This window comes from Grus americana, chromosome 18 (genome assembly GCF_028858705.1).
Source record: "Grus americana isolate bGruAme1 chromosome 18, bGruAme1.mat, whole genome shotgun sequence".
Taxonomy (NCBI): domain Eukaryota; kingdom Metazoa; phylum Chordata; class Aves; order Gruiformes; family Gruidae; genus Grus; species Grus americana.
This window is the reverse complement of record NC_072869.1, coordinates 8,137,853-8,162,158: the sequence shown is the minus strand read 5'-3', so window position 1 is coordinate 8,162,158 and position 24,306 is coordinate 8,137,853. Positions and strand designations below refer to the sequence as shown.

Below are 24,306 nucleotides of genomic sequence, written 5' to 3'. Positions count from 1 at the left end.
CGCGTACCTGACAGCAGCCACATCTTCACCCCAGCCAAAGGTCACCCCAGCCTGAAGTCCCCAGCTACAAGCCCTTAAATCCCCCAGCTCTCTCTGTGCTGTTGGGGCAGGAGCCTGGGAGAAGACATCGGACTTTTCCAGCTCCAGGTGACCCCGTAGCTCCCCCATTAGCCCCCAGCTCACCCAGCCTGAGTGGTGATGGGCCCTGGGGGTTCTCGCAGCAGGGGCATTTCCTTGCATGCTTGTACAGAAACAGCTCCATACCCCTGCTGAGGCTGGAAAAGGTTATTGCAGCCACGGCTCCCCGATTACAGAGTAAACCTGCGCTCTGGCCCTGCACTGAGCCCCTTGGGTGCTGCCCCACTCCTGACCCTCATTCAGCAACAGTGGGGGATTTTAACTTAGCACCCAGGAGGGACCATCTCCCTGCCCTGCACCTCGGGCAAATAGCCTGCCTGCTCCAGGTGCTGCAGGCAGACAGGCCCAGGGCACCGGTAATGCCCACACCTTGCTCTGGCCAGGGATGCTCAGTGCCGTCTGCGGGTGCATCCCTGTGCTCCTCCAGCCACCCTGGCTGAGAGCAAGCTGGGGCGATGGGCACCGGGGAGCTCATTCCAGCCCCAAGACACTTGGTGGCAGAATCCACGTCATTGCCTGATATTTTGCTAACATTGATGAATTGTGTGAAGTAGATGTAGAAGACTGTTAATACCAACAGGCAGCATTAAAAGAAAATGACACCCCATTTCTGCTTTCCCGGCCCACTCAGCAGCTCTCTCTCAGGGAGGACACGCCGAGCCATGTCCACGTTGTTGCCTTTTGGGGCACTTCAGTTTTGGGAACAGCCACAGAGGGTCCCAAAAGCCATTGCAAAGCCCCTGTGATGTGCTGCGTCCAACCCAAGCTGTTTCAGCACCGCATCCAGCCCTGTGCTCGGCTGCTGGGGGGGCACCGTGCAAGGCATGGCAAAGCCAGGATGTGCCGTGGATGCCATGCACAGAGCCCCGTCCCGCTCGCCTCCATCCTGGCTGTCCGTCTTCCTGCAGCCACGTGTTACTCAGCTGCTCAGCCAGGAAGTGAATCCCCGGTGGGATGGGCAGGAAATAGTTAAGCAAGTGGCGTGCAATGGCTCGTGCTGGCCCGGCAGGTCTGGGACCCCAGCGTCACCCTCTGGTGCTGTCACCGGCTGCAGGTGAGGCTGGAGGAGAGGAGAGTCAGGCACAGCTGAGGACTAGGTGCTCCAGGCCAAGGGAGATGCCTCCCGTGGTCCCCTCTGCCCATAGGACCTACCTGGTGTCCTGCAGGCGATGTCCTTTCTCGGTTCCCATGCCAGCCCCACGTGGCATGGCTGAGCACACGTGCCATCCAAGGGGAGCAGCCAAGAACCCCTGGTGCTGCCAGCAGCCTGGGGGAAGCAGCCATGTCCCTCCCCAGGCTGGCCGTGGTGCCCAGCAGCTGAGCAGGGATGCTGCAACGCTCACTCGGCACCTGCAAACCTGCATCTCCAACACCGTTGGTCATCCCCGAAAACCTCCTCTGCCTTCTCCCTCCTCCAGACCGTGGTCTGGGGGCCCAGCCAGCTCCTAAGGACCTGGAGACAAAAGCACCTGAGTGACAGCAAGTGCTAACACATCCCCCTCGCAGCAGCTGCATGGGGATAAGGGCAGGGCTTGTGAATCGGCATCATTTTTGTGAGCGATGCTCCTCCAGTTGAGGAGCCGGGGCTGTCCCGCTCAAGCACGGGGTGTCCATGCCATGGCCAGACTGCTGGCACGGCCCCTTGGCCTCGCTCCGCTCCCTGCACACCACCTCCTGCAACATCGGGGACGGGAAAACACATGCCCAAGCTAAACCCAGGGGACTGCTTTTGCTGGGAAGCCCAACTGAAGACAGACATCGGGCAGTTTGGTGTTCACGGCTTGGGGTGTTAAGGGATGACCGTCCCTAGGTTCCCTGCTGGGGTCGTGCTGCCATGGTGCCCACAGGACCTGCGCCGTGTCTGACCACCCAGGCGCCGTGGGCAGGCCCAGCCATATACGACAGCTGGTGTTTGCTCGTTGGCAGCACTGGGTCGGGGAAACCTGCTGCCTGGCTCGGTTTCTGTTTGGGAGGGTATTTAAGGGTGTTCTCCAGGGTGTGCCAGCCCTGGCCTCCACCCTGCTTTCACAAGTGCCCTCTCCGAAAGGAGCTTGTTGTTCTCGGCCATGGAGCAGATGCAATTAGCACCAGCGAGGTTCCCCCGCAAAGGCCGGGCTGCTGATGGGCAGAGCAACAATGGGACCCGTCTGTGCTGAGGACCTGGGGACAGCCACGTCCCTTCCCCATGTCCAGGGCAAGCGGAGCCTGGCTCCATCATGAGCCCGGTGGGATGCAGCAACTCAGCTGGCCAGGGGGAGTTGGAAACCAGGGGACATCTCTTGGGTCGGGGGTCCTGCAAGGGCTGCATCCTCACTCTTTGTGGGAGACAACCCGGTTGGAAACCAAGAACCAAACCCAAAGCCAAGCAACAGGCATGAGCCCAAAGAGCAGGTGCTTGCTCTGGGCCTGCCAGTGCCTCTGACAGCCACCCCCGTGCCCACCGACCATCCTCCTCACCCCACCTGGGCAGCTGTGGGCCTGAGTCCATCGCTTGGGTTCTGCCACTCTACATCAGTGCCACGGCGCCGTTTTGATCTCTCCCTGCAGTCGCGGAGGTGACCATATTGGTCTTGGGGCTTGGCAATCCCGAGTGGCATTTCTGGGCTTGGTCTTAGCTGCAGGGGGACGTGTCCCATGGTACTCGGGTACCATCACGTCACCAAACCTTCTCACCGGCTCTTTGGAGGAAAGACAAGTTGGGAGAAGGGATCTTTTCAAGCATCAGCCCAACATCAGCAATTGCTTGGGTGGTCCTAAGCAAAAAGGCAAAGTTAGGGAGTGTGCAAACCCCAGCTGCCCGGCAGCCCCCAAATACCCACCGCATCCCAGTGCCCAGCCAGCAAAAGGCTCTGGGAGGTGCCAAGCCAATAGATCCGCTTCTCCGTCATCTGCTGGGTGAACTGGTCCCCATTGCACTGGAGTGACAGCGATGCAAACCAGGGTGACTCGCTCCCCTCCTGTGTCCGGCACAAACCCAAAGGCACGATTCATCCCTGGGGGAATCGGAGCTCAGAGCTGGTTCGTGGCAGGGAGCTGGCGCTCTGTCAGTTATCCAGAGCAAGGGCAGACGGCTTGGATAAATCACACACGTGTATGGGGAAGGGGGTATATTTAGCTGCCGTAACCTCACCTGAAAACCAGCCTCGATTTACGTGTCCTGCTCGCAGCTGGAACTTGGCAGCCGTCCCTGTGCTGCACCTCATCCCTGCTGCCTCGCAGCTCCAGCGAGCAGCGGGTCCCATCCTGCTCTCCCTGGCCCAGTCCCGGCAGAGGGAGCTGTGACATTAGTGAGCTCAGCGACTGCTCTCCCTGCTGGGACAGCAACCCCGGGCTTTGGAGAGGGACCAAAGGAAACAGTGCTGGGGCCTCCGGGCGCCACGCAGCCTTCATGGAGAACTCGCCGACTCAGCACATCTGATCGCTCGCCCTTTTGCCTGGAAATCAAGCCAAGATTTAGGCAGAATTTGTAAATTCAAAAAGCACTTTTAGCTCTGAAAAACACTTTTAAAAGCTCCTTCTCAGTTTACATCCATGCAGAAAGATCTTGGCCCTTCGGTGCAGCGGTGGTGTTTAGCTGATGGCGGAGCACCTCTGTGTACAGTGGCACGAGGCTGGGGCTGGAGACCCCACACCACTCCTGGTGGGCTTTCAGCCTCTTGGGGAGCAGTAGGACAGAGCCACCTTGCAAAGAGTATGCCTTGCTTGCAAAGACTATTTCTGCTCCCCTACGCACACACAGGGCACAAACAGGCAGGGAGCAGCACAGCTTCACACCAAACAAATCCCCATCCTCCAAACAGCAAACCACAGCCTCCACAGCTCAGAAGGGACAAGCATGGTCCGGATCTCAGCTGGCCCCGGGATGAGCACATACAGACTGCCAGGAGTCACTGTGCTCAGGTCATTCCTTATCATTTGCATCCTTGAGATAAGGCTGGATAAGCAGTACCAGTAACAACGTGCGGCATTTCTCTGATCTGGCAGTTTGCATCACAGCCTGAACAGGCACGTTGCCAGCACCCCATGGCGAGGGGCTGTTTGTCTCCCATTGGGATATGCCCAGGTCCCCATCCTGCTGCTGCACCCCAGAAACACTTTAGCCACCCAAGAGCCATCCATAGATCGTGTATATAAAATGGTGCAGTGGAGCAGGGAGCTGAGGGCTCGGAAAGAGAGTGCAATGGTCAGTGGGAGATGCGATGGGTCTTTGCAGAACACCTAATGCTGCGGTTCAGAGCTGTGTTTTGACCACTGGTGCATCAGGGGTGCTCGGAAGAGCCTCTGGGCTGTAGGCCGGTGCGACGCTTGGTCCTGGGAAGCTCCTGGAGGTGAAACTCAAGGTCCTTTGCACGCAAACTGCTGATGCAGCTCAGTGCCCTGGAGAGATGGGACAGAAACGTTGCCTCTGTGGGACAGCCATTTGACCACTGGAAGGCAACTACCGACATGTTTAGAGCACCATCTTCATTTTGGATTGTCACCCTCAAGACAGCGCAGACTGGACTCATGGACATGCTGAGCAGCTGCTGGCTAAAGTCAGGGCTGCACGTCTCAAACTGAACAGCCCCAAGCCACAGTAACCAAAACTCCCTTCCAAAAACACAGCATCAAACAATGCAACCGAGAACCAGGAGAGAGACCAGGACTCCCCATCCCTCTTCTCCTCCAGCCCAAACCCCAAATCAACCAGTTACTCAAGAAAGAATGGATTGTAATTATTTATTTTGGATCCCTTTGAAAATACCATCACGTATCTCCTTCCATTCATGGCTTTGTGCGGTCTCTCAGCCTGTGACGGCACAGTGTCCTAGCCAGCTGTGCAGCACACTTCTTCCTCCAGCGAGCGGGAGACCATTGTTCCTTCAAGGCTGGCAGGTTGGAGCTGCCTGGTCCAATCTCAGGAGTCGTCCCTCCGTACCAGGTACCGCCTGGGAGCATCGCACAGACAGGGAGCAGAGCGAGGGAGCAGGAGGGCAGTCCAGAGGCACTGGTGGGGATGGCTGTAGCTTTCAGCTGCCCCAGGAAGGGAGTCTCTGGCTTGTGTTTTCTGGCAACTTAGAACTGGGTTTGTTTCTTGATCATTTAAAAAAAAAAAAAAATAATGCTGCTATCTGCAAAGGGAAAGAGAAAAATTGGTCAGCACCCTGAGGATCCAAGACTGAGCTGTACTGAAAGTCTGTAAAACCAGCAAGAAGCACAAGCAGCACACCGATATTTGAAGGCTGGGAAGCCCAAACACCACAGTGGATTGGGGTGTCAGCAGATGTGACAGTGGGGAGACCCACACCAATGCCTTCCCCTCACCTCTATGGCAGGCACACGATCCTTTGAACCAAACCAACCAAACCCTGGAAACACCATAAATCAGCAACAACTCCAACCCAGATATGTAATCTCCAAAGGTCTGAGTAAGATCTCAAGCATTTGGGGAAGGATTCCCAATGCCACTGGGCACTGTCGTCAGCCTGCTCCCACCGGGAATTGCGGTTGATTTCCTAACGCCTTCAAAAGGTGAAGAGTCAAGACAAGCCTGAGCATGGTTGAAAATCCCAGCTACAGGGACTCAGAAGAACCAGACCACAGAGCAGTCTGCATTCATATAGGTTATGAAACAAAGCAAGGGCTTCACGTCCTGCCCAGCCACATTAGGGCTGTTGAGTAATGAACTAACGCTATTGCCACCTCTCCGAACTCTCATCGTTTCCACACGAGCAGGAATTTGCCCACACACACAAGCACTGAGGTTCCCTGGACTCCTACTCTTCCAAGTGGATTGAAAACTAGACCTTACATTATCCACATCTCCACCTGCCGAAGAGTTTAATCGCTCAGAGGCCCTGTCTCGTACTTACAGTTCAGTGTCTACAATGACATCTGGCTTCTCCAGAGTTTGTCGTCTCCTCTGGATGGCATCCACAATCTTTTTCCTGGGGCCCAATGGGATATTGATGCTCTTCAGGTCATTGTCTGAGCATAGCATGAGGGCCTCCAAGTCAATCTTTTCCTTCTTCAAGATGGAGATGAACTCAAACATGTGCAGGGAAGCCAGAAAAGTCTCCAAGGGGCTGGTGTCTGGTTCATCATCATCATCTAAGCCCAGCTCCACCTCATCCCAGGGTAGCTCCTCTGCGTTCCTCTCCTGCAGGCTGTTGGCACTGCCAATGCTATCGTTGAGACTTGGCGAGCGCTGCAGGCGGCTCCGCAGTTTGACACCTACCCCATCTGCGCTGTCTTCACCCAGCGTGCCAGCATCCTCCCGGCCAATCCCAAAAAGCCCGCTGCTGACATAGTTGCGCCGGAACACCATGGTGCCCAGCCCAGGGCGGTTGAACAAGGAGTCGTGGCCGGAGTCGGTGCTGACTTCTGAGTGGGCCGAGTCCATGTGCAAACCTGGGTCACTTATGGCACGGGAGACAGTGTCTTCATCCGTGAGGAACATGTCTCTGATATTACGCCGAGTCCACTCCTTGGGGCTGGCGTATGTGCCCTGCTTCACGAACATGACGTCATTCCCCAGCTGCAGACCAGACAGAGACCGCACGCTTTTCCTCCCGTCCTCGTAGATCTTGAATGTCCCATCCACCTGCTTCTTCTTCTCTAGCTTCTTTTGTATTTTTGTCTTTCCCTTGGCTGTGCCATGGATGGTGGCTTGTGAATATGGCAGAGAAGTCACCATAGACATGTGTTGGAACTTCTTGCTTAAGGTGCTACTCGAATAGCTGGAGAAGCTCATGGTATCCGAATTATCCGACATCTCCTTTCTGTACCGTTTCTCCATCCTTTCGTGGTGCTTCTTCTGCAGCTTCACGCAGTCCTTAATCCTCCGTTCCGCGTCCCGAAAGGCCTTGTCCTTCAGTTTGCTCACCAGCTTGGGGTTGAGGCTGCTCTGTTTGGCAGCAATGGAGTCCAGGTATCGCACACACTCCATGTGCCCCTTCATGGCTGCCATGTCCAGCGGGGTGTGGTAGTCATTGTCCAGGCACCAGATGTTGGCCCCAAAAGAGATGAGGAAGGAAAGGCAGTTCAGGTGGCCGTTGGCTGCTGCCAGGTGGAGAGGGGTGTTCCCCCAGATGTCACATTTGTCTGGATCGCCCCTAGATGGCAAGAAAAATGACGAGTTAGCACGCAGGCATAGCTGGCAGACTCTTCTGAGATATTCCCAGTTGTACAGGAGCAAATCAGCACCATGAACTGTTGCCTCCTCAAAATACGAAGCTACGTGCCTCCAGCCCCAACAGCTGAATTCTAAGGGGGTCTTCTGGAGGGGTGTACTGCTGACATGGAATCACATACCTGACACGCAAGCCTGTGATTATTTCCGTGACTTGCATTCAGCTCTCAGGAAACAGTGTTTCTGCATCAAACCGAGTTTTGGAGGGACTCAAGCCAGATTCTGAACAGCCCAGAACTGAGATATGGAGCTGATTCTAGCTCAGTTTGTTATAAAATTTCAAATCTCAACCATCCTATTAAATGCTAGTCAGATTCGATCTTCAAAACTTGACTTCATTCAGATTCTGTGGAGACACATCCCAAAATATCTCTCCGTATGCCACATCCTGTGTGGGACACCACGTGTTCCCACCACAATGGCAGCACCACCATGAAACGACCATCCTCAGCACTGGTTCTGAAACCCACCAGCTGCTGCACCTTCCCACCCTCCTGTTCATTGGTGTCTGCAGGAATTCAGGGCACGAGAGGGCATATAGTCAGTAGAGAATAAGAGCAAAGTTTCTGGCATTGGCCATGAGGTTGGGGTTTTGTGTGGGGTTTTGCTGCACCACGCTCGGTTTCGATTGCATGGCTTGAAGCACATTGGTATTAGCACATCCTGAGAATCCAGTTTCAGAGAAAGTGGAGATTAGGTTTCTGCACTCCTCAAGAGCTGGACACTCGACTAATGCCATCAGCATCTCTTCTCACACCGTGCCGGCCCCTACCCCAGCAAGCTGTTGATGGGGCACAACCGCTTGCCCACATCTCCTGCCTGCCGTGACGGGATGGACACAAACCTAGGACTGAAGGGAAGTCTGTCTTCCTGACATTCCCCTGTATTTATGATCTGCTGAAACAAGAGATAGTTCACACCCCTGCTGGCACCAGCCTTTGCCCGAGCACATGTCCTAACGATACGCAGCCAGCAGCAGTATCTGTCAACAAGGCGCTCTCCCTTCGTGCACACGGATAAGGTGAAGCCATTTATTAAGGCTGTGCAGCCCCACCATCTTCAAGAGCAACTCCCCGCGGGCAGCAGGGCTCTGGCAGAGCTCTGGCTCAGCACAGCTCCTGCCCGTTTCCACACCAGCCTTTCAATGAGCTCAGGAGGAACTGTCCCTCCACCACAAAGACCTCAGCTCCAAGCCCTGGTGACACCAGGGGTCTGGAAGGCAAACGCATACTTGAGACCTTCAGCCTGTGTTACTTTACTCCTTGCTGCTTTAGGACCTGTGCTGACAAGAGCTGGGAGCAGCAGAGCCCAGAACCCTCTCCCAAACCCCACATGCTCTGCGCTACGGCTGGTCTTCGGGCAACAGCAGAGCCGGAGCAGAGCCATCCGGCCAGCATCATGACTAGTTCACAATCCGCAGGCTTTGCCAACATCTCAGCTATGTAATACCAAAGGGAAATTATTCTGCAAAAGGCAGAAGCAATAAAGATGGCATCGGGAGGTTAAACTGGAGATTATTTGGACCCAGAGCACAAGCTTCCCGGCTGTATTCCCCAAGAGCCGCTATGAGGTCTGCTCAGCTTTCCCCTTGTGGGAGCACCAGCAGTTGCTCTCCACCACACATGTATTTTCACAAAATCTGTAGAAACTTAGTAACTACAACCTTGAGCCCACTAGCAAATTCAGCAGGAGTTAGTCAAAAGGGTCAAAACTGTGTAAGGGCCAAAAAGACCCACAAAACCTGCAGGACTTCCGTATCCAGAGCCTTCGACATCTCTCATAGAAGCACAAAAAGGCTTCAAAAATGGGTGCTAGGGAGGAGAAGGGCAGGAGATCACAGGACTGAGGAGCCATGAAGCCAGCAGAAGGAGAGGAGGAAGCTGCCAGTACTCTGGCAATGCCGAGTTTCCAGGAGCGGTAACTCCCCAGCCCTCGTCTCTACCCTCATAGTGACATGTCGAGGCTGGGAAATTCATGGGGAGGATAAATATTTGATGAATTGCAAGAGAGGAATAAATTATTGATGGAGATGGATTAAAGAGCCAGTGAAACTGGAACTGCCGGGGGTGGCGGTGGGACCCCAGCGTGTGAAGGGGTGTTCGTTTGTTTATGTGTGCTCTGAACGGGCACGTGTGCCCGACATGTGTGGGCAGATGAGCCAGGGCACTATGGGGGTCCCAACAGGTACATGGACTCATGATTTGGGCAGTGACTTAGCAGTGTACTCACCAAAAACTATCTTGCTCCCCGAGCCGAGCGTATGGATGCTCGATCCATAAAATACATCTCAGAGCCCATTCTCATGTCTGTCTGGTTCAGGTGGCAAAGAGCAAGGCCAGGGAGGTCTTGGGGGCTTCATATTTGAAGACCTACTTTCCTCATGCTTTTTACCACCTCAGAGAATAAGTGAGGGGAAAGAGCATCAAAACCAGCTTTCCCTGGACATTTCTACTGTCTAGAAACAAGGGTATTAGAGCAAAATTAGATCTTTAGATCCTTTTGCCCCATGAACGCCTGCCTCAGGCACTAAAAGTGCATCAGAAGGAAAGAAGAACGGTGACTTGCAAAGTAGAGGTGTTTGATCCGGGACAGATAATAAACATGAGGCCCTCCCTCTGGCAGGTGTCTGTCCCAGCAAAACTTCACCTCCAGGCGCTGCACACGAGGAGATGCTGACTGCAGGGTCCACTAAGTGGGAACGTATTTTAATAATAGGTGTGAAGCGCAGCACTTCTCTACTTCAAAGCGTTTTCGAGTGCTGAGTCAACTGTAATAATCATTATTAAAAACACTGTTAATTGAGCCCCTTCGGTGGACGTGTGCATCGCCTGAGTCATTGCATTTGCACCGTGACACGCATACTCACTCCCTTCCTGCTGGTTTTCCCCCTCCAATTCTCCCATAGGATCCCAATTAGCCGGGGAATCCAGCGGCACTTACATACGTCCTTCCCTGGCTGCACGTGTGAAGTTCCTCTGATAGCAATGGGCTGGCTCACCCCTTGGCTCATGGGTGTGCGCGATGGATCGGGCCCTCAGACCAGGAGCCAGCTGGGTGCAGAGTGTCTCTGTCTCCCATAAAAGGTTTTTGGATATAGGAAGAGAAAAAAAAAATTCATTTGTGGCTTGAGGAAAAAAAAACAAAAAACAGCTTTAGCATAGTCAGTCAGGGCAATGACCCAAGCAAAGGCTAGAAATGAGCAGAAAAGATGAGGTTTTGGACCCAGAGCAGAGCCTGGGGTCCTGTATCCCAAGCTTTGTCCAGGTGGTGGTACGTCAAGGATTCAGCTTTTCTTCAGATCCCCAAAAATCCAGCACAGGTGCCATAGGTAAGGCTCACCTCAGGGCTCTCTGCCTCTCATACCAGAAAAAAGCTCGGCTGGCAGTTATTGTTACTGGTGACTATTAATGGTGGCTGTACTGTGGTAGTGCCTAGGGGCACGTTTACCGGCTCAGCACTTCGCCGTGCCCAGTCTCACGCTGACTCCAAGCAGCCAGCTCAGGTGCCGGAAGCGATGGAGCAGCAACAGCGCTCCACTCTGCTCCTTCACCCTCCCAGCAGGTCATCACCCAGGGCAGGTTCCCACCATCACGACCACGCTGCTCCTGGCACCCACGTGGCCATCAGCCCTGTGGCGTGCAGAGCATGCACATCACCTTCACGTGCCTTGCTGCAACCCTGCCCCGGCCAGCGCGACGTGACTCCCTCGAGCAGCCTGACTGATGTCAGAAGCCATCTCATCCCCTCCGACCCGCTGCTGAGCCACTCGTGCCCCTCTGCCATTAACATCCAAAGCATCCGCGACCCCCATTTTTGTAAGAAGGGAAACTGAGGCATGCCTCTGCAAAGAAACGCCGGGTGACAAAGCTGATTGCAGACCTGTCTAGCAGAAAGACACTTGCTCACCTCTCCTGTGGTCCACTCCAAGGCAAGAAAGTCCTGGCCATTCCCAGCCAAGGCCCCCAGACCCACGGTTAACTGGAGCTGGACTGATGCCCACCATTGCCACAGCAGTTCCTAACGAACCACGCTGAAGAATTACTGCCTCTGAAAAGCTGCAATACTAAATGCCAGTCAGCCTGCCTTTTCCCAGCCATCATGTTAATTGAGTTTGCTTCCCTTGCTGGAGCCCAGCCAGGAGGAGGAAAAAGGCTTTTTGTGTTGCAAACAAGAAGGATGAGCCACTGCTGATGTCTCCATCCCAAACCCTCTCTCCACCCCCCATGCAAAGGTGGCACAGAGGCACAGACACATCGCCAGCTGTTGTGCACAGAGCAATAAGCCTGCTTCGTTACCCCTTCCGTGTGAGCTGAGATGACAAACTTTCTTCAAGGATCCCCGAAAGGATTTATTATACTTTTCTTTCCTCTTCCCCATTTCAGCCCTACACCACAATCTGCTGAACACGCAGGCGTATGAACGAGGCTCCTTCACTGATGACAGAGCCTAGGTAATCCTAAGTGTCCATCAGCCTGGCCTGCAGGTGGGTACGACATGATTTTTGCCCGCAGCAGCCCCCCTTTCTCAGGGTGCCTTCAGCCAGCCTCGACAGGACATTTCACAACAGCCTGGCCCCGGCGCTCAATCTCCCGGCTTCTCTGGGCACTAGTAACACTGCTCAGCACTGGCAAGGAGGATTTGATGTTTCCTGCTGCCCCAAGACTCCCCCATCACCCTGAAGGAGGAATATTTTGACAGCAGAGGCCAGAGAGAAATGCCCTGAGATTTTGAGACACTCAGGGGTCCTCCCTTTCACCTCCCAATTGTTATAGTGCAGGCGTAATAGTAACACATCCAACGCAGAATTAAGTTTAATCTCTGAACAAGACTTAAATACCATTGCACACCATCCTAAGCACTAGCAGAAAATTACAGGGTCTGCCCACGAGCTCTCCTGGCTCCTGCATGATGTCCCCCCTCTGGCACCCCTGTCCCCAGGCTGCGCTCCCCCTCTCGCAGACCCAAAGCCCATCCAGGGAGCAGACGTGTGCCTGCCCCTACACCACGCTGAGCTGCAGTTGAGGGGCTTTGCTGATCTCTGCATGGTCCTGGGCGAGGATCTGACACACGGAGATGAATGCACAGATGTAAACGCATCCTGCAGCCCCACAGCCACACACTTTGCTCCACCATCCATCACGTAAAGGGCACTGGGCTTCTGCCAGGCTATTTTCCCTGTCAGGAACAAATGTATATTAGGTTGTTAATTAAAAGCAGCCAAGCTGCACTCGGACATGATTGAGCCCACAAGAACCTTTTAATCCAATGTGAATTTATAAAAGGGGCCCCTCCATGGAAAAGCAGTCCTTGGGCTTCATGGAGAGGCAGAAACTGCTGGCTTGGCCACATGGGTTGGCAGTGCTGCAGGGTGTTCTGTGATGGAGGCAGGCAATATAAGGAGATATAAAGAGAGATAAAGTCAGTCTGAAAGGCAAAGCCTTTCTGGAGGGATGTTCCTCCATGGCACGGACCTTTCAGACTGACTTTTTGGCCATTGAAGGGTCGTTGGAACCGTTTCCAACTTCAGGGTCTCATCCTGAGACCTCCTGCCCTCATCTCTCTGGCCCGGGGTGGTGATTTCCCTCCTGGCAGGAGCTCAGTGCAGGTTCCTGCTGGGCACAGTTTCTCCGGGGAGGTACACAGCAAGCTCCCACCCAGGGAAGCATCACAGGGCTCTTGGCGCAGGAGCATCTCAGGGTGCACCTCTCAGTCGTGTCTTGATCTCTCCCCTCCGGACTCTGAAATCATCTTTTCCTGAGCACACATTGACCAAAGCACATGGCTGTCGCAGCACATCACGCCTATTGCATCAGGCACTCAAGGACTTCTCAAAGTGACTCTGTACAAAACCGTTCTGACCCTGGAATCTGAACAGAAAATGCTTTTCAACAGAAGGGAGCAATGTGTGTGGGAGCTCTGCCTGTAAACACAGCTGGCTGGGGCCAGGGGAGATGGCTGGAGGTTTCGCATGAGTAGACCACAGTATCAAGAGATGCTGAGAGCCCAGGAACAGGCACGGTGAAGACATGGCTGATCGGATACGAGAGCTGCAAACACAACCCAGGGCGGACATAGAAAATCCCTGCCTGGGAGCTGACAGCCCCACCGAGCCCCAACCCAATGTGGAGCAGTAGAGCCCTTTCAAGGAGGCACGATGTACATCCAGGCTGCCAACCCCAGCTCTATTCCTCAATATTGGAAAGAAATAAATCAAAATCAGCAGCACCACCAATCTCTTGGCACAAGGCAGAGGCCACTCCACCTTGGATGCCTTTAGATGAGGTGCTCAGAAAAGCAGCTGGAACAGGAAGGAAGCACTGGGACATGCTGGTAAGAACAGGAGAGCCATGTACTTCTCAGGAAGGAACTAGGTATGGTGGATCTTGCCTTAGCACAGACCTTCTTGTATGGTTCCCCCAACACCAAGACGTAGAGCCCTCCAGCCTGACAAGCCCCATCACTCCCCCTCCCCTCTCTCCACCACATCCACGCTTACGGAGCCAGAGACCCTCAGATTCAGCATCCCAGGGTGAGGGACCAAGAGAGACGCATCAGCATCGAGCAGCCCCCGTGGGGGAGATTGGGCTTAAAGAAATCTGCTCTTGGGGAACCACCTCCTGAATATCCTGGGTCCCTGGTGCATGACAGGCTGCCCGGGGGTCACATATTCAGACCTCGCTTTGGCTAAAACGGGCAAGTGTCACCCACTGCCAGCTGGCACTGCACACAGCTCTCTATGGGAGCATTTCCTGGGACAGAAGGAGCAGTTATTCTCTCTGCCCTCTCATCTAAAAGGGCTTTTTTTCATGGCAGCGACCCGATGTGCTTGCATTTTGGCTCTGCCTGTCTTTACAGGACCTGACTCAGGACTGCAAAGCCCTTCCAGGGGGGACCCAGCCCCACCTGGGGAGCTGCAAGCAGGGTTTGGGGCAGCAGCAGTTCTAGGGTCAGAGGAGCTGGGAAAACACAGAGCAGTTATCAGGAGCGTTGGATTAGACACAAAGCACCACAAGGAGAGAAAAATAACGGAAGGGAGGACAGGAGCAGGGGTGTTATGGACAGAAGCCGTCATTTTGTGGGGCACCCATACTGACCTGTGAGCAGGGAAGGGGGAAAGATGGGGTCCCAGCTACTCTGTTCCCCAGGACCAGCACCGTGCATTCGCCAATGCTCACCCTCTGCTGACAATGAGGCGCAGGGCGTCCAGGTTGCCATGGTAGGCAGCCCATAGGGTCGGGGTCATGCCATCCTCATCCGGCGAGTTCAGGTCCTTCTTGGTGGCTTCCTTCAGGAGGTCCAGGTAGCCATCCCGGGCTGCTCGGTGGTACTGGTCGTTCATGGTGCAGAACGGTCCCCAGGCGAGCGCATGGGTGCCCAGGGGGGCTCAGAGGATGGGCATGGGGAAGGGGGAGCTGCCAGGAGGGCCCAGCTCGCCTCGCACAGCGTCGCCGTACCAGGACACCTGAGAAGTCCTGGCCGGGGAGGCAGGAGCTCCTCCAAGCCCAGCCAGACAGGCTCTCCAGCGCTTCCCCTGGGTCCTAAGCATCCTCCAGCCCTGACGGCTCCTCGCAACGAAACCTTTCACGCACCAGCTCCACGGCACAGTAAAAGCTCCCATTAAGCAGCATCGCTGCGTTGGGCTCAGCCAAGCGCTGTGGGCACAGGGTCATGCAGCGACTGCTCGCCAGGTCTGCACAGCACCTAGGCGGAGCAGGCTGCCAGAAAGGTTCATGGGCCGTATCCTGCCCGATACCCCTGTACGTCCCTCGCCGTAGCTACCCCATCTCGAGTGAGGGGCAGCAGCAGCCACAGATGGAAGCGTGGGCTGATGAAGCCCAAGTCCCCCTCCACTGCCTCTGCTCGCAGCCCCATCAGAGCAGGGCAGCAGCGAGGACCTGGAGGGAGGCTCCTGTTCCATGCACAGGCTTCTGAGAGCAGTTTGGTGACTGCCCCTGATTTCACAGCAACCCCAGGGGTGTTCACAGCTCAGCTTTTCCTGGTAAAAAAACATAATTGATATCTATATGTGCATATAGATGTATCCTTAGTATCACTAGGAAGACAACAACAGACCCAACCACCATCCCTGTCCCCCAGCTACCCTGCCTGTGCCCACAAGACTGCTTTCCAGGGAACTGCACAACAAACTGCACAACAGGAATCCATGAAAAGCCAAAGTAACTCATACAGGCTAGAAAAATTCCCTTCCTCTCCCTCTTTGGAGGCCAAAAAACCCCAAAACCAAACCCGCTCCCTGTCTGTGGCTCAGTACTTTACTATGATGTGCAGGAGGGCCAGCGTCTGGCTCCCAGTGTCTTTTATGTTGACACAGAATTTCTGGGGCAGGGAGCTGGATGGCCCCAGGCAATGCCCCCAGTGCAGGATTCCCGGGGTCCGGGCACCCTCTGCTGTCGGGAGAGCCAGAGCCAAGCCTGGACATTGACCAAAGCACATGATGTCGCAGCACATCATGCCCAACAGTGAATCGTATCCTCTGGGACATCTATTGTATCCTGGCTCTGTCCTCTCCAGGGCTGGACCCTGCGTCTACGACCACAGCCCTGGGACAGCACACGGGGTTTGGAGAGGGGGAAGGCAGACCCAGCTGATGGGTGAGAAAGAGTGGAAAAATGGGAAAAGGTTGAAAGACAGGAGCATAGAGGGCTGGAAGGTAACGAGCAGAGAGGAGGAAAAACAGAGAGAAATGCAGTTTATTTTTGTAAGAAAAAAACCGCCCCAAGACAGCAGGGTGGCCCTAAATCAGTCCCAGGAGCACCCACGCAATCTGCAGTGATTAACTCCTGGGTGACCAACACAGAGTCACCATCCCAGCTGCCCGGGGACACCTGTAAGCGCACCAGAGAAAGGGTTTGCTCCCTGCACAGTTTGCTCACATGGGCAGATTCGTACTCACCCGCTCAGCCTCCCTGGGCGAGCCCTGACGGGATGTAGTAGACATCGAGGTATTTGCTGCTGGGATCCTTCCAGGTAAAAAAGCAGCATAGAACGTCTGCAATTCATTACCCAGGTTATATAATGATTCTTGTATTATTACTGATTAAGCTTGTTACGCTGTATGGTGGCTCCCGGGGGGGGGGGGGGGAACTGGGAGCATTGCCCCAGGCAGTAAACACTCTGTCCTCTGTTGCTGGCTGTTAAGGATAAGAGAGGGAGGATAACTCAGTGCATTTGCCCCAGGGGGACTCTGAACCTCTGGCCTCTGCAAAACATCTCCCTTATCAGCTGAGACTCACCGCAGGAGGATTCCCCTGGGAAAGGCTAAGGACTGAGAAAAGATCAACCACTCACCCCAGAGAGGAACCCTAAGGAACCCTGCAGAGGCCAGGCAAGGCAGAGCCAGTACTGCTTGTGGCAGCCGGCTGGTGGCAGCATGGGAAAGACACATGAAGGTCTCCACGCTGCACAGAGATCCTGAGCTCTCTCCTTCGCCATCCCACTTAGTTCAGTTTGATTCTGTTCCCTGTAGTGCTACAAGAAGGAGCACGGTGGTGAGCGGGCAGGAACAGGACTGAGAAAATGCAAACAGCCCCATCTCTGTTCTTGCCCCAGAGGAGGCAAGTGGCAGGGACACCTCCAAAAGATCCTCATGAAGGAACGAAACTTGTCCCCATCCACTCAGAACTGCCCTGGGTCCCCCTATCTCCCCCGCCGAAACATAACAGCTGGGATAAACCAGACGTTAAGCAAAAGCTCTCCCCTCACCTGGCAAATGCTTCAGTCCCGCCTGCGCTGTGGTTTGTAACGTGACTTCCGTCTCCTTGAAAGGAGAGAAGTTAAGCTCCTGAGGGCCAGAGAAAGGTGATCCCACCCTGAAAAGTCAAAGGTAGTGCGTCAGCAAAGGGGAACACAGATTCCAGTCCCCAAATCCTGTCCTGTTCGAGTGCTAGACCTTCCTCATTGTTGCCACCATGGGTGGAAAAAGATTGAGCTGCTCTTGGCACTGAAAAGAAATGCAAATTTCTTGCTTTTCCTCAAAAGCGTTCCACCAGGCGTAGAGCGTACTGATGGGAATAGTACAGGGTGAGGCACAATATTTATTGTACTCAGTTAAGCAGAGAGCCAAGCCCAAAATCATCAGCAAAGATAAGTTCATCACCTAAACCATCTTCTCTCAAGGGATGAGATCTCGTGCGTGTTGGGAGATGGGTCTGATGGGGTGGCTTTTCTCTATGGTGACCGTGACCCTGTGACCGAGCGGTCCGTGCCATGCTTAGCAGTGTTGTCACCTCATGCCCTCCGCAGGTAAATAATCCTTATCTCCTCATCTGTCTCCTGCTTCCCCAAAATCAGCTATTGCACAAAATGGATCACATGAGTGTCTCTGAGAAGCCCATGAAGCACTGCTGTCAGCTCCAGACATGGTATAAATCACAGAAACATCCCAACGGGTATAAATTCTTCGGCTGACCAAGCTGCAGCAACGGGAAAACTTCTCAGACAGCCTGGCAAGAGCAGAGATTTGGATTCCAGGCAGCAAAACAGGTTGGTGGAATGGTTTTGTTTGAATGGTTAATTTGCTTGTTCCAGGCATTTCATTGAGAATCAATGAAGTGCCAAGCTTGGCACAGTCAAGGGGCTTTAGAGGGAGTGACAGCGGAAATAGCTCACATCCTTCTCGTGGGGACTGACTGATATGAACCATGATGTGATGTCCCAAAGGCTCCCAGGGCTTTCTTACCTTTCGGTGGCCTGTTCCCTGCCCAGGAAGTATGATGTTTTCTCTGAATATTTAGTGGCTGACATTTAGAAATCAAACCACATTGGCCATTTGCCCCTGGATATTTGATCCTGTGAGTGCTTTTCTGGTGTTATTCCAATATCTTGCATCAATAAACACCTAAATGTTGTGTGATAAATTAGGCATGCTTTGTTAAACTGACCTGGGGAATCTCCCCAAGAAAAAGCATCTTAAGCAAGAACACAGCCTTCAGGGAACCAGGAAGAAGAAGGTTGAAAATGAGCTCATCCCTCTTTTTACGCTCCTTGTCTTAGCCTTCCCCATTCCTCTGATACGTCCTCTCCTCCTCATCACATGTCCTGCTTTGGTCCAGCCCTGGACTATTCAAAATGAAGTGACGCCTTTCATTCATGGGGCTCTCCTCCCAACAGCGTTAACCCTCAGCTAAGGCATTAGCTGAACCATGACTGAAGAGCCCGTGCAGAAGGAGAGCGAGATCAGACACCCCACCTTGAGCATGGGCTGTGGACACAAGGATGACAAAGCCAGCCTGGCTTCGAGCCAGATAGCGTCTTTCAGCCACCAGCCTCATCAGCCCCCCTCCACTCCTGCCTCCAAGGAAGTGTGGAAAAAGGGCGGCCGCATGTTCTCCATCCTGCTGGCCGTGCACTTAGCCCTGCTGGCCTGCACACTGGTGAGCAGCGGTGCTTTTGAGAAGATTGCCGTGCATGATTACGATGTCTTCTTCCTGCTGACTGTCATGATGCTGATAGTCATCGTATGGATCATCTTCTACCTTGTTAGCACCTCCCGGTGCCCGGATGCCATCCTCTGCAGAGACTCCCACGCTGGACCCATCTGGCTGAGAGGTAGGAGCTCTCAGGGCGCTAGGGCTGGAGGGGAGATGCCAGGGGAACAGTTCCTGCGGGGGGATGACACCATGCCCTGCTTCAGAAGGTTTGCTTCTAGTCCCTCCACTAGTTTCACTGGCAGGTCTCCCTTTATCCGCAAGAGCTCTTGGTACTTTACACCAGGTTCCTTGCCATTGCTCTTGCAAGAGCTGTCAGCCCCAGTCAGAGTACAGGGTTGATTGAAAACCTCTTCCAATGATTCTGTTGGTACCAAGATAATTTGGGTGGTGGGAGAGGAAAAATGGAGGTAGAAGCAAAGCCTCTCCGTGGCAATAGTTCCTCTTTGTCCTCTCATCTACCTGCATGAGCCCACATGTGCACACATCTGTCCAACCCCAGGTATTTTGGTTCCTCAACAGGAGGCCTGATCCTATTTGCCATTTTCAGCCTTGTCATGGACGTATTCAAAATAGGATATTACTCGAGCTTCTACAGCTGCCTGTCTGCAATCAAAATAATCTACCCCATTGTGCAAGCAATATTCGTGGTCGTCCAGGTGAGATGGTTGTGCTCTGTCTCAGGGAGAGGTAGAGAGACAAAGTCACCAGGTGAAGGAGCTCTGATCTCACAGACATAGTTCAACTCCACCTGCAGCCAAATACAAGTGGCTTAACTTGCTCCCCACCCAGCCCTAGCAAATATCTTCTCCCTGCAACCACAAAAACTTCCAGCTGTGGCAACTCACTTTAAGGCATTGATTTAAACTTGTTCCCATGCTGTGATATTTTAGGTTATGCCAGGATGGCTTGTCACAAACTCTCAGCAGCCCCCATCCAGCCAGATCTCCCTTCTCATGAAGGACAGAGAGGGAGGAGGACAGTCAGGGCAGGGACTGCCTTGCAGTTTGAAGTCCCTACGCAGAGGACTGCCTGCTCTGGGGACAATACCAAAGAGGAAAGAGGTTAAATAGGGACAAGTTAGACAGGAACGGGCAGAGCAATGGCAGTGGGACAGGGCAGGGGGGGCAAAGAAAGAACAGACCATGTCCAGCAAATGGCCAGGATTATGACTCAAGTGAAAGAGGCTCCAGTTTGCGCTCTGCTGAGCGGGGAGATCCCTACTTCAGAACGAAGTGATTTGCTTTCTTGCCTTGTTGGAAATAACAATATCTTCTCTTGCCCCTGCCAGACATACTTCCTGTGGATCTCTGCCAAAGACTGTGTCCATGTACACCTGAATGTTACCAGGTGAGCACCACTGGTCTTTGAATCCCACTGGTCCAGAAGACCTGGGCCACTACAAACCTGCTGCACTCTCTCGCATAGCTAAGACACAACAAGGGGATAATCCCGTCTCCCATAATGCTGGCCAAAACTAAACCTGCTGAGTGTCCAGCTAGTCTTACATCCTAGCTCAAGCAAGTGAGGTTTATGACCTATGAATCTGTCAGGGTTGGGATTCAATTCAAGAATAGAAGCATTACTCAAAGCAGATTAGTATTAAATAAATAATTAGCATTAAATGAGTCATAGCTGACTTTTGCTTCCCTGAGGAAGACAATGATGCAGTGGGCAAGCCTCAGGCTAAAACAAGATCTTGTCCACTTTTGCAAGACTGGATCTGCTGGACACCAACCCAGAGACCTATTATCTATGCACTCTTGAGAAGCTCTTCCAAAACCACAGCAAGAGGAATCATTCCTAATGATTCCTAATTCTCATGAGCACGGACAAAAGACAGGCAGATAGTGAGAGCAGCAAAGCAAGGGTCAGGATTTGTAGCCTTGACCACTAGAGTCCTTGCAACACTTCGGGCAGCTCCCACAGTCCCTCTGAGCACGTGCATATCTATAACATGGATCAGAGCAACACAGCCCAAAGCCATTGCTTTAATCCCACGAACCTTCTCTTTCTTCCACAGATGCGGCTTGATGCTAACACTGACTACAAACTTAGCGGTGTGGATGTCAGCAGTGACAGATGAGTCCGTTCACAAAGCACATTCAAAGTTGAAGAAAAATGTGACAGAGGAAATCTTCAGATGGCTCCTGAAAGGTAATCTGCCTGTTTGTGGAGCCATCTGGTCCAGGGAGGGAGCCCAAGAGCTAGAAATTTTTCTGCAAGTCAGGTTTTAACCCTTTTCAGAAGGCCTATCTAGAGTTGAAGGTTCCTTTAACAGAGCTGGTATGTTAAAAGCCAGGTCTTAATGTTCATTTCTTAACATGTATCACAGAGGAGTTAGAAAGATAGAAGGGTCTGTACAAACGGGATGGGAATGAAGAAGGAGAAAGAGAGGTGTAACCTGCCACCTGACTTCAGGAGGAACAAGAGCACCAGAAAGCTGAGGTTGAAGTGTCCTTGTTTTCAAAGTGGTCATGTACTTTTCTGTCCTTGGTCTTGTTTTTCACTGACCCTAAGTATCCAGTTCTTCAGGGCTGCTAAGAAGTACTGGATCCTTGTTTTAATACCACTGCATCTATGTGTTTTTATCTTGTTTCAGCGGGAATGAGAAGCAGCTCAGCTGAAGAATGCAATTGCAATAGCCAAATCTGCCAGATCTTCAAGAACGGCTACTTTTGGCTGTACCCCTTTAACATTGAGTACAGTCTCTTTGCCTCAGCCATGGTCTATGTCATGTGGAAGAATGTTGGACGTTTCATAGACCACCACTCCCACCACATTCACCACCTGAAGTTCAGGCTCTTCCGAAGGACCTTCTTTGTAGGCATCGTGTTGGGCCTCATCATTCTGGTGAGTGGTTTGGGAGTCCTTATCCTTTATGAGGTGCAGGTAAATTCCAGCACTGAATTCAGCAAGAAGAGCCAAGCACTTACCATGTACTACGTCTTCAACATTGTTTGTCTGGGCCTGATGTCTCTTGTCTGCATTGGTGGCTCTGTCATCTACCGGTTTGACAAGAGAGACATGGATCGTCACAAGAACCCAACCAGGACCTTGGACGTGGCCCTGCTGATGGGTGCAGCCTTGGGGCAGTACGCTATTTCTTACTACTCCATTGTGGCCATTGTAGCCAGCACACCAAGGGACACTATCAGCGCACTCAACCTCACCTATGCTCTCCTAATGATTGCCCAGCACACCTTCCAGAACATCTTCATTATTGAAGGCCTTCATCGGCAACCCCCCAAGGAAGACCACAAGCACAATTCTCACCAGAAGGATCTCTATGGACTCACCTTTGTCAACATCAACGCAGTGTCCCTCCGTGTGCCTGACAGTGGCAGCACCTTGGCCCCTAGCACTGGTGCTGAAGCCATCCATCCTTCTGACCTCGTGCGGTCTCTCACCGCTCCCAAGAAGATGAACTGGAGGAGGAAGTTCTTAAGGGAGATCTCCATGTTCCTCCTGCTGAGCAATATCATAGTGAGTACATGCAGAGAGGAGAGTTTGTCAGGGTGGGGGAAAGGGAAGCAAGCACAAGGGAGAAGTGTCTGTGAAGGAAAGCACGCAGCCTGTGCTAAAACTGTCCTTTCTGTGCCTCCATTATATAAGGAACACACTTAACTTACATTTGTACATGCTGATAGCTGTGATTCCCCTGACACTTAAAAAGCAAGAGCAACTGCCCTGGAGTTAAGACATTTTGGGCTACGCTGACGGAGGCTGTCACTTATCACCAGAATATCAGACAATAAAGTTGGTGGGTGAAAGAGAAGAATCAGTTTCTGGTTTGTATTGGGTATTAGCAGATATGTAGAATAGCTTATTAAAAGCAGTAAAATACATTAAACCCTTCTCTCCCACCCCCAAAGAAAGGGTGTGAAGTGACGAGTACCTGGGGTGAAGTCTGGGTTTTCTTGAGAAATGGCAGCACAACTTTTCTCAAAACCCACAGCCTAGGAGCCCAAACCCTGATCCCAGTTTCTGTGGGGAGAAACCAGTCACTGACAACTTCAGCTGAGGTTTCCACTTTCATAAGCAACCAGGGGACTCCAGTTCCCTGCAAAAGAAATGTAGAATTACAGCTGCACCTCCAAAGAAGCCAAGCACACGTTACGTCTCCAGAGACCCTTCAAAGCCCCTGCTAGTCAGTCACATCAATCCTCAAACCAATTTTACACATAAGCTCACAAAGAACGGGCTGACAACCCCCGTGCAACCAGATATGCACGCTGGCTGGGCTTCTGAGCTCAACGTACACAACCGAGCCTGGGGAGACCAAGCTGCTGCCAGCTCAGCCCTGCCCATGCTTGCTCCATCCAAAGAGTTTGAACAGGCCAGGTTCATGTTAACACACAACATGCTCAAGTTCTTCCCCTGGCGAGTGCTTCAGCCCTTGGTTCAAGCCTATCTTTGAGCATGAATGGAAACTAGGCTTAGGGTACAACACTAGATCACACTTGATCTTAATGTAAACACAGGCTCCTGGCATAGGTCCCATGCTCAGAAGGTTGCTCTTTTCCAATCTCTTGGTAGTTGTGATTGCAGGTGCTCGCTGTACCGCACACCTTTCTCACGGCAATGTCATTTTCCCATTTCCTCAAAACAGCTCTGGATCATGCCAGCGTTTGGTGCCCGGCCCCAGTTTGACAACGATACAGAACTGAACTTCTATGGCGATTCCATGTGGCCGGCCATCGTGGACATTTGCCTGCCCTTTGGGATCTTCTACCGAATGCATGCAGTGGCCAGTTTGCTGGAGGTCTACATCATGTCCTAGAGAACTCTCTTGCAAGGAAGATGAGATTCTCCTCAACCAATCCATCTTCATCCTACCCCAGGGCTGGGACACTGCCCACGTGTCCCAAGGGATCCCTGGCACTGCCTGGATCACGTCCCCTTTTAGCGTAGGGGCATTTTATGAACTGTCAGTGAAGATCATCCAAACATAGTCCAGATTTTATTTTTGCTACTTGTGTGTGGATGTGCATGTGTGTGTCTGAAGTTCTTAAAGCTCAAAAGAAAAAAAGGAAAAAAAAGAAGGAAGGTGTCCAGAGTAGGATCATGGTAATTACCCTTGATTCATGCAAAGAGACTCATCTTCTTTCTTAAAAGCCTGTTCACTCCATGCCACTGACATACCCTCCAGCAGGTGCTCGGCACCCTTGGACAGTCAGTGCCTGCACGCACAGACCTGGTGGGTACAAGGGGCCAACGCAGGCGTGGAAGGCAAAGAAAGGGAAACCACTTCAACCTCTGGTACGGCCAGTCAGAAACCACTCCCCTGCAGAGATGTGAAAAACAAACCAGTGACCACCAAAGGCTTTGGGAAACATTTTCTCTTTCCTCACTGTGCTGCCCATTTATATTGGCCCTCTTGACCCTTCCCTGCACCAGCCCCTGCTGTTTTCCTTCCTCTTCAGGGAGGCATCGCTGCTGCTGAGTGGGTTTTGCTCACTGCAGCCTCCTCCTCCAGAGGGGCAGGTCATTTCTGCAGGAGAGACGTGGTCCTGGGCTGGCCCTGATACAGGATTGCTCTAAGCACAC

At 52.9% G+C, this 24,306-nt stretch overlaps 2 protein-coding genes across 5 annotated transcripts; one reads left to right on the top strand and one right to left on the bottom strand.

Annotated features, from left to right (window-relative positions):
* Positions 1-4,859: 4,859 nt before the first annotated feature.
* USH1G (USH1 protein network component sans) lies at positions 4,860-22,101 on the bottom strand. Of its 4 annotated transcripts, none has more exons than XM_054847053.1 (5): positions 17,427-17,477; positions 17,033-17,139; positions 16,224-16,290; positions 5,991-7,232; positions 4,860-5,249 (listed from the first exon to the last, which is right to left on the bottom strand). In XM_054847053.1, the coding sequence occupies exons 4-5, from the start codon at positions 7,085-7,087 to the stop codon at positions 5,246-5,248; spliced, it is 1,101 nt and encodes a 366-aa protein (XP_054703028.1). In that variant the 5' UTR covers positions 7,088-7,232; positions 16,224-16,290; positions 17,033-17,139; positions 17,427-17,477; the 3' UTR covers positions 4,860-5,245. The 4 variants fall into 4 exon arrangements, with proteins under 4 accessions (XP_054703028.1, XP_054703026.1, XP_054703027.1 ...); XM_054847050.1 differs by lacking the exons at positions 4,860-5,249; positions 17,427-17,477 and adding exons at positions 14,485-15,305; positions 22,056-22,101 and having other exon boundaries at positions 5,987-7,232; positions 16,224-16,461; XM_054847051.1 differs by lacking the exons at positions 16,224-16,290; positions 17,033-17,139; positions 17,427-17,477 and adding an exon at positions 14,485-15,505.
* OTOP2 (otopetrin 2) lies at positions 18,472-23,539 on the top strand. Its single transcript, XM_054847049.1, has 6 exons — positions 18,472-18,877; positions 19,279-19,415; positions 20,048-20,106; positions 20,780-20,913; positions 21,359-22,242; positions 23,369-23,539. Exons 1-6 carry the CDS (start codon positions 18,472-18,474, stop codon positions 23,537-23,539), a joined length of 1,791 nt encoding a protein of 596 aa, XP_054703024.1.
* The last annotated feature ends 767 nt before the right edge of the window (positions 23,540-24,306 follow it).